Below are 14070 nucleotides of genomic sequence, written 5' to 3' on the forward strand. Positions count from 1 at the left end.
CACTTACCAAAATTAAATAAGAAAGAAATAAGAAAGAAATTCCCCAGGCTACAATCCATGGTTAAACAGTTTCTTTCAAGAGACTTATGAGCAGATCTTTCTTCTCAGCTTGATTCTTCAAAGTCTGTGGACACAAAGTGTTTCTACAGGCTTAATAACCTGCAGTAACAGATGCTAGTTTGCAGTGGTATAGTGAGTATAGGGATGTAACGTTGCCACCTTGTGGATGAATAACAAAACTGTACAAAGGGACTGCTTTTGTTCAATGTGAGCAACACAGAGTAGCATATACTGTAGAGCAGTGGTTCTTAAACTTTTTGTCTGGCGACCCCCCCAAACCCCCTTCTCTCTAACCGGCGGAATTTGGTTTTGAAATGTTGTGAGATGGACATTGGAATCAGAGGCAGAAAATGTCTTCTCTCTAGGTAGACTATATGTCAACATCAAAGGCATTATGTCAATGGCAACCTTTGACTAAAACCCTTTACAAAAATTTCTTTAATCCAGACAAATCATTTTGCGACCCCTCCAATATTTTTGGCGACCCCCCCAGTTTGAGAACCACTGAGATAGAAAGAGACAGCAATTTCTGGACAAGGGAGATGACCAGTTGCATGAGGCAGAAGAGGGTGAGGGAGAGGTGAAGCTGGACCAGGCACAGGAATAGTGGGACCAGGCAGAGTAGTGGGACCAGGGAAATGTGAGTTGGACCAGAACAAAGGGAGAAGGAAGGTTAGAAGGAGACAAGTAAGATGAGTGGTGGAGTTGAAACAAGAGTGAGAGCTGCTGTCTCTGATTAAATATAGCACAGCACTTTTGTGTCCCTTCTGTGCAGTTTGTACTGAATTTGTGTGTTTTATTTTTAGAATTTTGGAAACATGGGTGATTTATGTTAGCCTGGGTGTTCCACACACACACACACACACACACACACACACACACACACACACACACACACACACACACACCTTTCCTCCATATTGTTAGCCTGGGTGTTCCCATGCTGCCTTGCGCGATTTGATTCACGCTGCTAAGGCAGCCTGGAGACCATGGAGCAAATTTTCGCCTGAGATAGGGAACCAATCACAGAACAGGGGGGAAAGCAAGACGATGATGAGCTATGCACAGACGCATTTTAATAGACATCCGTGGCACCCAATAAACGGATCTGGGCATTTTTTTTCAAATACGAGAAAATGAACGTTTTGTTCCCAGACCACGTCTCATTGAGAAGTGGTGGCGCTAGCCAAGCTAGATTTATGTCAGATGTCAACCAAACCAAACCAGGTGTCACCATTCAACCAAAAACAAAAGGGTGCAGAAAAAAATAATGGATTCCTGTACATTGTATTCAAGTCATGTAGTTTTTGAAATGCCACCTAATGTTAATATTTTTTTGAACTAGTGTACACTGATTGATTAAATGTTCTTCTTGGATTTAAAAAATGAGCCCTAATTTAAATGCTGGGCAAAGTGCAAAATCAGTCTATGAGCGAAGTTCTTGTGCATTATTTAATGTCATCATGTGACGCGAGACAGATTTTAGCTGACCCACCACTGTTTGTGCTTAGGATCTTTCTCATGGTACATTTGCAAATAGATTTTGCATAGTTAATAAGAAAGCTTAATGGAAATTTAACAAGAGGTCTGATTTATTAATTACAAAGGAAAAAAACATAAAAATGATGTACATTAAATCTTTTTGGGATTTGAATCAGTCAGGTTTTTGTATTGCAGTCTGTGGTTTCGTGTCACTGTGGGCGCCAGTGCACAGTAGTACAGTGCAGAGTCAGAGCCTTGAACAGAGGAGATCTGCAGAAACACTTGAGTTTTCTCTTGGTTTAGTTTCCCCATCAGGCGAGGATGTTTGCCTGGGCTCGGGTCTTTCCCAGTGGAGTGCAGCACAAGCAGGAGGAACTGTGGAGCTGATCTGGGATACTGGACATACCACTGGAGAGAATATGCAGAGGAGTAGCTACAGGACAAGCTAACATTCAGTCCTTCCTCTGGGAACACTTCAGTGCTGTCTGGTGTGATTTTATTGCCCAAACCAATACCTTAAAAACCAGAGAAATTAAACATTTTTTAAAAGATGAAAACAGTCAAAACAAAAATGAAAAACTTGTATGTTCAACAGCATGGGTTCTGTTCACCATATGTATGTGCCCATATGTAAACCCATACAGTATGTAAGAAATTGCATAACTTACGTGCTAATACACTGAGTAACAGAAGTCCAGACAGCAGCATTGTGGCAGTGTTTACTGGAGTTCAGTACAGTGCTCAGCTCACTCATTGCTACTTGAATCCTCTTCACAGAGAAAACATCCCACCTGCTGCTGTGCTCCTCCTCTTGTCTAAGGGCTCAAACTTCAGCTCTGAGATTCTGACTGGAGACTAGATCACACCACACACCCAAACAGTGCACAGCATTGAAGCTGTAACATAAGTATATTCTTTTGATTACGTTAGGGAAATTTGGTCTCTGCATTTATCCCAATCAGTGAATTAGTGCACAGTGCACTCAGCACACACTAATCCCAACGCAGTGAGCTGACTGCTACAGCAGCATTCGGGGAGCAATTAGGGGTTAGGTGCCTTGCTCAAGGGCACTTCTGCCTTTCCTACTGGTCGGGGTTCGAACCGGCAACCCTACGTTTACAAGTCCAAAGCGATAACCAGTTGGCCATAGCTGCCCCTAGCACATGACATGTACTGTAATTTCACTTAACTTGGAAACGTGAACTGCAAACTGGAATGCACTGCACACTAAACTAGTGAACAGACTCTGAGTGGTTTCATACATGCCAAGATAGCTTGACACCAGTATCCATATGAAATGTGTTTTGTCAAACAATAAATCAGTGTTCAACTAGATGTACCGCATAGCGGTACAAAATATGACCGCCGCTCAGTCCTGTACATCCGTTCCGCGAAAATAAATCACACTTCAATTTGTCTCCATATTTTACTCCATCCCCCACTCTTGAAACTTTTGTGTATGCTTGTTTGGCATGCCTGAGTGTGTGTGTGCGGCTGCACAGAAAGTAGCCTACTGGTGCTGAAAAGGTGAATAGATTGTAGAATAGCCAAAGAAGATGTAGCATTGTTATAAAACCTTTAAAATCTCTAAACAATCACAAGTAGGGCAGTTCATCACAGTTCATCCATTGCAACTGGATTGATGAAAGGTCACTTACACCTGTAGGCTACATTGTATTTGGGAAAAGCAAAAGGTATCAGCATAATGTTATTTATTTATTTATTTGTTTATTTATTTTTTATGTATTTTTAAACAAAAACATCTCTGTCATTTCCATGCCGTTTTCAACAGCTATCAAAAACAAAGGTCATTTTTGGATGGATGGATTTTTTGTGAATGTTTCTTCTTCTACATAAGATTTTAGTCATCTATAGTTCATGTAATACTTTATTGTCAATGCACAAATTAAGTAACAGAAGTCTGAAACGTTATTGTTAATGCACAAATTAAGTAACAGTAGCCTAGTCTGAAACGAAATGCTGTTTTACATCTAACCAGTGGTGCGAATAACTGACATGTCCAAATGGGCCTTGATGAAATGCGTCGCTAGACTGTTCATACACATTTTAACGGGCCAAAGTTGAAGAGCTTTTGTCCGTTATTGTTAGTGCAAATATAGGCTGATTCATGTTCCCTTGCATTGTTTAACTGAGGTCCATGGCTAGTCTGGCTTTCATCAGACCAAGCTCAATCTTTTAAGAAATCAAAAAATAAATAGCGGGCAGATCAGGCTGGGTTCACCCAGCCTAGTCCATAGGCACCCGATATTGTTTAATTTTCCGATTGAGATATACACGCTCTGGCTATTCTAAATGCAAAAATGCATCAGGGAGTTATGACAAAACGGTAACTAACAAACTAGATCCTAATAGAAAGCTGTTAGCTTCCCTAAGCTACAGGTAGGATTATAAGGTAGGCCTATTTACAACATAAATTGTCAATAGGCTATGCTGGCGACACAAATAAAATCTCCTTTGGAAACCAATGGCTTACGCCTTACAGTATCAAGCGGACTTAAACTGTCATATCGTGGCGAAAAGTTGTAATAACATTCACGCAGCTCCATGAGTCAAGGAAAGCGCGAATGAAGTAGCCACTTCTAAATGGGACCCACTACACAGTACACAGTACACAGTGTTTTGCTAAAGCAGCCATAATGAAATGAAGGTGTCATTGTTTGGATACTTCACACACACGTGCTTTTTAATTTCACAGACTACAACTACCAAGCTGTAATCAAAGCACATCGATTCCCCTCTCACACCCTGCACGCACTTAAAACAAAATAAACAGGCGTCTCAGTCTCACGCATGTATAGGCAAAACTGTATCAGACCGGTGTAACTTTGGTAAATCTTCCATTGCACAGAATGATTTTGTAGCACGTGCAATAAATGACAGTCGAAAGATACAAACAGTGCTGCTATACATTTGCTTGGTATAACCGCATTTATAGTTTTCTACAAATGCAATAAATCAAATGCCTCCATCACTCAACCAACGCTAACGGTAACATTACCTAGGTCCTTATTGATATTACAAGATTAACGTACCTGCAGTAAAAACCAAGCATGTCCGATAAACATCCTCAGATTTATTTCGGCTTCAAGAAGAAATGGGAATTACACTTCATGTGAACATCGTCCTATCCTTATTAGATGTTCGCTGCGGTAAATTACAGTCCTTGTATGAAGCGTCCATTGTTTTTTCCAACCCACTTTTAACTTCCAACAAAATTACGTCTCACTGCAACGATGCGCCATCTAGTGGACAAACGACTACTTCTCGCCAATACTGAAAATGCAGCCATGATGATGATGATGATGAATATTTATTTTGGCTTTCTTTTAATCCTACTGAATTTGTAATTATGTATCGGCCGTTCTAATACCGATAGTATGTGGGTGCCTGTGTGTGTGCATGTGTATATGTGTGCACCGCCATTTACAGGCCAATGAGTGTACAGTCACTAAATGTACACATAACCTAATTTTTTTAGACCCCCCCATGGATGAAATTCTACGAAACTTGGCATACCCCCGGAGAATGCCAGGTCAATCATACACATAAATTTTGGTGCAGTTCTGAACATCTTAACTGAAGATAGGGGCGATTAAAGCAGAATAATATTGCATTTTCATTTTTTACCGGGGGGTGGGGGTGCAAATCACAAATGAGTGATTATGAGCCAGGTTGATGTGGGCCCTTGAGATCAACATACCATAAAAGATTCTTCATCCTCAGTGCCACGGTTCAGGTAGTTATTTAGAAAAAAAACTGTTTTTTTTTTGCGGTTCAGGGGGCCCAGCACGGGGGGGGGGGGGGGGTTGGTGGTGGTCCCCGGGGACGAAATGAAAATTTTCCGTAAAAGTCTAGTGGGGCTACATACCCACCAAATTTCATGTACCCCGGTGGTTCGGTGTCCCGGGTATCAATGACCAAAAATTCAGGGAGTAGATGACGGGAAAAATTCTTGAATTTTGTGCATGTGTGCGTGTACAAATTTATGTTTATGTGTGTGGGTGTGTGTGTGTGTGTGTGTATGTGTGTGCTTGTGTGTTTGCCTGCAACATGCATGCATGCGTACATATGTCTACTGTGTGAGTATGTGTCATACGTATGATTACTGTAAATGTATGTGTGTGCGTGTGTATCTGTTTATGCACATGTGTGCACATGGAATATTAACCATTGTTAACATGACCCCTGGAGGCAAACATACGGAAAAAATTGGTCATCCTAGGCCCTACAGTTCTCAAGATATTCACAGAGAACTGTGTCTGCCCTACCCTCCTTTCGGGGGGTCCAGTCCAGCGGGGGGGGGGGGGCTACAGATCAAAACGAAGAATGACGGTTCCATGCTATCCATGTGGGGGTACATGCCCACCAAGTTTTGTGTACCCCGGTCTTTCAGTGTCCCGGGAATCCTTGTTGGTGTATGTCACTAAATGTACACATACATTATTTTATTGTAAGGCCCCCCATGAACGAAAGTACACAAAACTTGGCATGCATTCGGAGGGTGTCATAATGATCCTACACTTTTAATTTTGTGCAGTTTTGACCTTGTCAGCCAGAGATATTGTGATGAAAACACCTAATTTTTTGCTTTTTAATTTTTAACTAGGTGGCGCTATACATGAAATAAGTGGTAATGGGATGGGTTGACATGCCCCCTTAAGACCAACATACATAAAAAAGGTGGACCTCCTAGGCCCTACGGTTCTCGAGATATTCACAGAAAACTGTCTCCGGCCACCTACAGTCCAGTTGGTGTATAGTAACATAAATTAATTTATTGTGTGGCCCCCCATGAACGGAATTCCACAAAACTTGGCGTGCATACAGAGGGTGTCATAATGATCCTACACTTCCAATTTCGTGCAGTTTTGACTATGTTAGGTCACAGATACCTTCAATTACTTTTTTGTGTTTAACTAGGTGGCGCTATACATGAAATGAGTGGTTATGGAATGGGTTGCATGGCTTTATGTCAGTTAAATTGATGATAAACTGATTAAATTGATCTTAATATCAGATATAACATTCCTGACATGGGCTGGAATAATAAGAGCAAAAAAGTAAATACCTTACACTGAAAGCAACATGATATCAAAGATCCTTCAGAACACTTTTATATGCTTTATCAATCATCTCTGATGATATTTTAAACAGTGTTACTCAAAATCAACTTTGGCCCATTTACAATAAAAGTGTGACACTTCTATTACACTTTATGGAGTTCATTCATTTGTGATCTGTATCATTATATCATAATAAATCATTATGATGATTATAATTGTCTCTTCCTCCTCTCCTTCGAAAAGTAGCATGGCCCAACAGTGGCAGGCTGTGGGTATAAATACTAGTTTGTCAGACACTGGCTTGATATCGCTATTTGAACAGTTAACTATATACCGATACTACACGAAGTCAGCCAGCGTAACCTGCAATGTGTGGATTGTGCAGTCCAGCGTAGCATCACCTTGGATTATAGTGTGTGTACAGCCAATCAGATGGCCTCAAACATAATGCAGCATGAAGCTTACAGATTTACAGATTATAGATTGATATTGTTGATGCTGTTTACATTAGAGTTATATTTGCATTTGTTGAATTATATGTTATTATGACCGCCGCGCAGCGAAGGGGCGGTCATATAGGTTTAGTCAGATTTTTTTTTTTTTTTTTCTTTTTCGCATGCCCAAATTTCCGTCAATGATTCCCGGGACACTGAAAGACCGGGGTACACGAAACTTGGTGGGCATGTAACCCCACATGGATAGCATGGAACCATCGTTTTTCGTTTTGATCTGTAGCCCCCCCGCTGGACTGGACACCCCGAAAGGAGGGTAGGGCAGACACAGTTTTCTGTGAATATCTCGAGAACCGTAGGGTTTAGGAGGACCATTTTTTTTGTATGTTGATCTCAAAGGGCCATGTCAACCCATTCCATAACCACTCATTTCATGTATAGCGCCACCTAGTTAAACACAAAAAAGTAAAAATGAGGTGTTGTAATCGCAGGTATCTGTGACCTAACATAGTCAAAACTGCACGAAATTGGAAGTAGGATCATTATGACACCCTCTGTATGCACGCCAAGTTTCGTGGAATTCCGTTCATGGGGGGCCACACAATAAATTAATTTATGTTACTATACACCAACTGGCCTGTAGGTGGCCGGAGACAGTTTTCTGTGAATATCTCGAGAACCGTAGGGCCTAGGAGGTCCACCTTTTTTATGTATGTTGGTCTTAAGGGGGCATGTCAACCCATCCCATTACCACTTATTTCATGTATAGCGCCACCTAGTTAAAAATTAAAAAGCAAAAAATTAGGTGTTTTCATCACAATATCTCTGGCTGACAAGGTCAAAACTGCAACGAAATTAAAAGTGTAGGATCATTATGACACCCTCCGAATGCATGCCAAGTTTTGTGTACTTTCGTTCATGGGGGGCCACACAATAAAATAATGTATGTGTACATTTAGTGACGTACACCAACAAGGATTCCCGGGACACTGAAATACCGGGGTACACGAAACTTGGTGGGCATGTAACCCCACATGGATAGCATGGAACCGTCGTTTTTTGTTTTGATCTGTTGCCCCCCCGCTGGACTGGACCCCGGGAAAGGAGGGTAGGACAGACACAGTTCTCTGTGAATATCTTGAGAACTGTAGGGACTAGGATGACCATTTTTTTCCGTATGTTTGCCTCCAGGGGTCATGTTAACCCATTTCATGTGCACACATGTGCACAAACAGATACACACACACACACACACACACATACATTCACAGTAATCATACGTATGACACTTACTCACACAGTAGACATATGTACACTTGCATGCACAGGCACATACGCAGGCACACACACAAGCACGCACACACACACACACACACACACACACACGCACACACACACACACACACACACACACACACATAACATAAACATGTACATGCACACATGCACACAATTCAAGAATTTCTCAGAATTATGAACAGGCAAGATGGAGGTGGGGTTGTATAAAATGAATTTTACATGTGAAATCTATGAACTAATCATGTTTTGGTACTTGTTGTCTAGCAGATATCAGTGAGAATTGAGTGTGGATAATGCAATTTAGTGAGACAGTTAGAATCATATAGTCCTTTCAGCGTGATTTATTTTTGTGGAAAAAATGTGCTGGACTGGGCGGCGGTCATATTTTGTACCGCTCTGCGGTACATCTAGTTACATTATCTAATGCATGTTATTGTGGAGTGTGTAAATATAATAAATAAAGTTAGTTAAAGTAAACAAAAATGGCTGTGAAGAGTAGCAGTGTTAGATAAACCATCATTATGCACAAAGAGCAGTTCATCCAGATCTGCTTGGATTCAGGTCTTTACACTAACATCAGCTCCACCCCGAACAGTTACTTCCTATGAGTTTCTTCTCAATACAATATTCTACCAAAATATGTTCACATGCAATTCACCTCATTAAGCATGCTTGTTATCCTTGCTCTCAGTAGCTATAGCATGTATGGTTTTGCACCCATTTACAATGCATTACCTATTTTGTTTAGGCAGTATCTTATGTTGCTAAAATTATGTCTTCACTTTGGAATGGCTGAAGTTAAAAATGCAACAACACACATACTCCACAGTCACACAATGAGAACATTTAGGTCTATTCAGTCTGCAGTGAATGTGCTCAGTCCGTTTCATCTGTAGGCTCATTTGCAATACTGCAATACTGCTCTCTTGTGGTTAAACATCTGCAGTGCAAGTCACAGTAAATGCCACTATAGTCACACTATAGTGTGTTTATGTGTAGTTTTAAGTCTTAGGTATGACAATTAATTATGATTATGAAAATGCTTGACTGTGATCAAGCTCACACTACTGTAATTTTTGCATTTTCACTGATCACTGGAACATTTCTCTGTATCCTTTACAAGCTCTGTCAGCTGAGGATTTTGCATGACTGCCTCAGAGCATAGTAGACAGCAGAGTCTGATGTCTGAAGATTCCTGATTGTTAGAGGAACTGTTTTTGTAGCAAAAAATCTCCCCAAAAATTCCTTTTCACCATCACCACCTCCAAATGTAAATCTACTCAGCATATATGGATGATCATTAGGTTTCTGTTTATACCAGAACAGGTAGGCATTAGTGGCAGCTGTGTCATAACTACAGCCGAGTGTCACCGTTCCTCCTTCTGGTCCAGTCTCAGACGTTGACGACTGGTCAACAGTGTCTTCTTTTCCTCTGCACACTGCAGATACATTCAGATACAGACCAGACCAGAAACCAAACAGACAAACCAGCAGGAATGAGCTATTAACAGTCTGTTACTGTCTCAGTTTCACTCTCTGACTGTCTGCTCAGTTTCCTGTATCAACATGCTCTAGTATACACAATACTGTATGCATACACAATTCCAAACACATGTATACAATTAATTCAATGTTAAATGTCTAAAATCAGCAATTTGTCTGCAAAAAAATAAACCTGGCATCCACTGACTAGAATGTGATGATGGATATAAGACAGAAAGGAAATTACAATATCAATTTCATACCAAAATATGTTGTTGCAATAACAAGAGAGACCTTCAGCCAATGATGCATGATAACAAACTGTGTTGATTATGATAATCAAAGCAAGATCGCTCTCTCTCTCTCTCTGTCTCTCACCTGTCCTTACTGTCTTCAGCTCATTGTACAGAGAATACATCTGCCTTAGATATGGAAATAGGGCATCAAATGTCAAACACCTGGAAAAAGAATGAAAGTAAACATAGCAACACAGAGTCAGAAAAAGCACAATCACAGGTGATCCTACCATAGTTAATGAATAACTTCTCATTAAAATGTTCATTCGACGACTCATTTGTTATTTACTGAAAAATCTAAAACAGATGATTTGTTGTAGGCTGTGATCTTTATGTTGTACAATACACTGTAGGTAGGTGGAGTCATCCAGCCTTGCCCAAACTGTCTGAAAGTTGATCTTCATTTACTGTAAAATATTTATTATGACACCACCCCGTGGTGGAAACTTCTAAAGGATTTTTATATTATTTTACTGCAGAGTGAATTTGTGGAAACAAGGAACAAGGAAACAAGCAGATTGTATGCTGTTCATCACTTGGTTGGGCTGAATATGAGACATCTGAGAGGTCCAAAATCACTTATATCATCATACTGCATTTTGTATAGGACAAGGACTAGTGTCATGTGTAATAATGTGTAATGTAAATTTGAAAACACCATTCATTGTAACAGATAGATGAAGTGGACAGTTATGAATAAAGAAATAAAATGACATTCTTGCTACACAATGAACATATAACAACATTCTCAATGTGTACAGGACTGTCACAGCCATGTCTGTATCTTCAAAATGCAATATGTTTTCTATGTCTTTGCCATCACCTAAAAGCTGTGAGGGTTTTTGTTGAGCGCAGCTGAGTTTCCTGACACTGTGGGCTCCATGGCACAATAGTAAAGAGCAGAGTCTGACACATTAGTAGATGAGATCTCCAAGAACACTTGTCTTGCTGCCTTGGTATGTCTAATTGATATCCCAGGAACAGGAGGAGTTGCGTTGGTGATAACACCTTGATAATCCAGAATGAGAAACTCAGGCACAGACTGGGAGAACTGGCGATACCAATACAGACCATAAGCAGTTCCATTGTACCTGCAGGAGAGCTGAACATTTTGTCCTTCTACGGCATACTTCTCTACACTTTCTGGAGCAATAGGGCTTCCAGTACTCCTACCTACAAATGAAGGGAAATTATTCAGTTTTGTGCATTTAAGTGTATAAGATATCATACTGAAGAAAGTTGAAGACTGTAAAGATTATGTTTTTTACCTAGAATGGTTAAAAATAGTAGCAGTGCTACTGAGATCATCATGGTAGGGCACATGGTGTAGTTCATGTGGAGGCTGGTAAACAGTTCTGCTTGGAATCAGTTCTTCACTCAATCACTTTAATCTGATGTCACCATAATAATGTTCATTGCTACTTCAATCCTCTTCACAGAGAAAACATCCCACTTGCTGCTGTGCTCCTCCTCTTGTCTAAGGGCTCAAACTTCAGCTCTGAGATTCTGACTGGAGACTAGATCACACCACACACCCAAACAGTGCACAGCATTGAAGCTGTCATATGCCATGTAATTCCACTTAACTGGGAAATGTGAACTTTAAACTGGAATGTACTGCACACCAAAACAGTAAAATGACTTTGTACCTCATTCATTTATTATGTTGAGAAGAAATATCCCATGGATATTTACATGAAGTATTAGAGTAAGAAATGCCAGATGTGCTTTGTATAATGTATTGTCTGCTTGTCAGTATCGGAAAATAAGTCCTGACTTAAGGATGTTTTTTTTTACTTGTCTTTTTTAAATTTTTTGGTCTCTATAAATATTTTAACTGCATTTTCACTGTTGTATATTCTACTATGTTCTGCTCTGATAACCAGGGCTATAATGCAACATTGGGAAATTAATGTAACAGAATGTTACCTTCAGGAATGTAGTGGAGGCTAAACGCACTACACCATTTACGCACCTCCTGAATTTCGGAAATAGCATTTACACACCTCTTAATTGCGTTTATCCACCTCTAAATTGTTTTTATCCACCTCTGTTTATCCACCATAGTATATCATTATTAAACAATTCTAAATTAAGCGTATATGCCATTTTACAATTGTCTACAGTTTTATATTGTTAGTTTCATGTTGCTGAACCTGGCCTGCGCAACACCGTTTATCCATATCGCCCTGCATTATGGTGTCAGTGACCAATCGTCTTGCGGCAGTCAGCAGGAAGCATCAAAGGTCACACGAGTAAACGAGTTTGGATAATGAATGTTTTTTTTTAAATGGATACACACCGATTTCTGAAGCATCAAGACAACATCCCTCCTACTGATTGTGCAGAAAACGGCCTCGACTACATGCCCAACGTGAGTGAGCCCCAGAAACAATACAATTGAGGTTAATTTGGTGCACAGTAAATTCATGCCACAGGCACAGTGTTGAAATTATTAGGTTACTTCATACATGAATTTGCAAGTGCTAGCTACCATACCATAGAGGTGGAGTCCCCCCTCCCCTTTGCCCTTTTTGAAATGCTACTGGCACAAAGACTTAATATAAAGGTGTAGGCATTCAGACTGGACTCCTACACACTTTATGCATGCTAAATAAATTGTTATATTCCATTATAGGTAGTTTGTCTGTAAGATTTCATATTTCTTACTTTATATGGTGATTAGGCCATTCTGACATAGCCTACTGTCTACATCCTGACATTTCAGTTCTCTCTGTATTGTGATTTATTGTGATTTACTAAACATAGACTTCTACCATATTTATTCCTTCTGGAGTTAACAATGAACTTTGATTAAGGAAATGAATAGTGATTGTGTGGCCTATGAGAGAACACCCAGTGATAGGCCTACCCTTGATACCATAAACTGGTATACCGTGGTCTGCCTTACCGGTGACCGTGTCGTGGTCCGCCTGATCACAGAATTTATACTTTACCCACCTCTTTTTTTACCACTACACCCCTGGTTACCTTCTCCTTTTGGTTTAAAGATCTGATTTGATTCATTGGGCTATTGGGCACCTTCATACATGCCACAGTTTGAAGCCGATATCCACATGAAATGTTGTGTTTTGTGACACAATAAAGTATTGTTTAATAAACTAATACATGCTTTTTTTATTTGCATAAAATACTGTTTTGCTGTTTATACACAGGAATTTACTGTGTTCATTTTGAAACTGCCCCTATAAGTCAATCATACATTTTTTACAGAATAATATGCACTCTACATTGTACAGAGAATACAGTACATCTGCATTAGATGTGGAAATAGGGTATCAAATGTCAAACACCTGGAAAATGAAAGTAAACATAGCCTGACAACACGGAGGCAGAAAAACCTTTGTTGTTATTGACTGAGGGATCTAAAACAGGTGATTGGTAAATTAACTGATTAGTCACAGACTGTGAGGTTTGTCTTGTAAAGTGCACAGCAGGTAGGTGGAGTCATCCAGTTTTGCCTAAGATGTCTGAATGGTGATCTTCATTACTGTAAAATATTTGCTATTTTCAATTTACTATACCTTGTGGAAATGTACCATATTATATTTCTACTATTGTATTTTATTGTAGAGTGAAGGGAGGTAAGGGAAATAAGCAGATTTGATGCTGTTTTTCAGCTGCTTTGGCTGAGCATGAGATTAACTAGGATGCCACCTTGTGGTGAAAACTTGAAGAGCATTTTTATATTATTTTATTGCAGAGTGGAGGTTATTAGGCAGAGAAATTTGTCTTGGGCAATCAAGAAATAGGAAATCTGTTCACATACATTTACACAACCACACATGTACACACCTATACAGGTGAACATTTATACATAAATACATGTAGCAGCCCATGACATAAATACCTAAAAGAATCACCTACACCGCCCCCTCCCACCACACCCCCCAC

The 14070-nt window shown here is 39.9% G+C and overlaps 1 gene segment (V, D, J or C); it reads right to left on the reverse strand.

The window, feature by feature from the left end:
• Positions 1-10956: 10956 nt before the first annotated feature.
• Positions 10957-13254, reverse strand: LOC121716801. The segment is given in 3 exon segments: positions 10957-11328; positions 11424-11796; positions 13198-13254. Coding segments are annotated over 2 exon segments (417 nt in total).
• Between the last annotated feature and the right edge of the window lie 816 nt (positions 13255-14070).

Source organism: Alosa sapidissima, chromosome 1 (genome assembly GCF_018492685.1).
Source record: "Alosa sapidissima isolate fAloSap1 chromosome 1, fAloSap1.pri, whole genome shotgun sequence".
Taxonomy (NCBI): Eukaryota; Metazoa; Chordata; class Actinopteri; order Clupeiformes; family Clupeidae; genus Alosa; species Alosa sapidissima.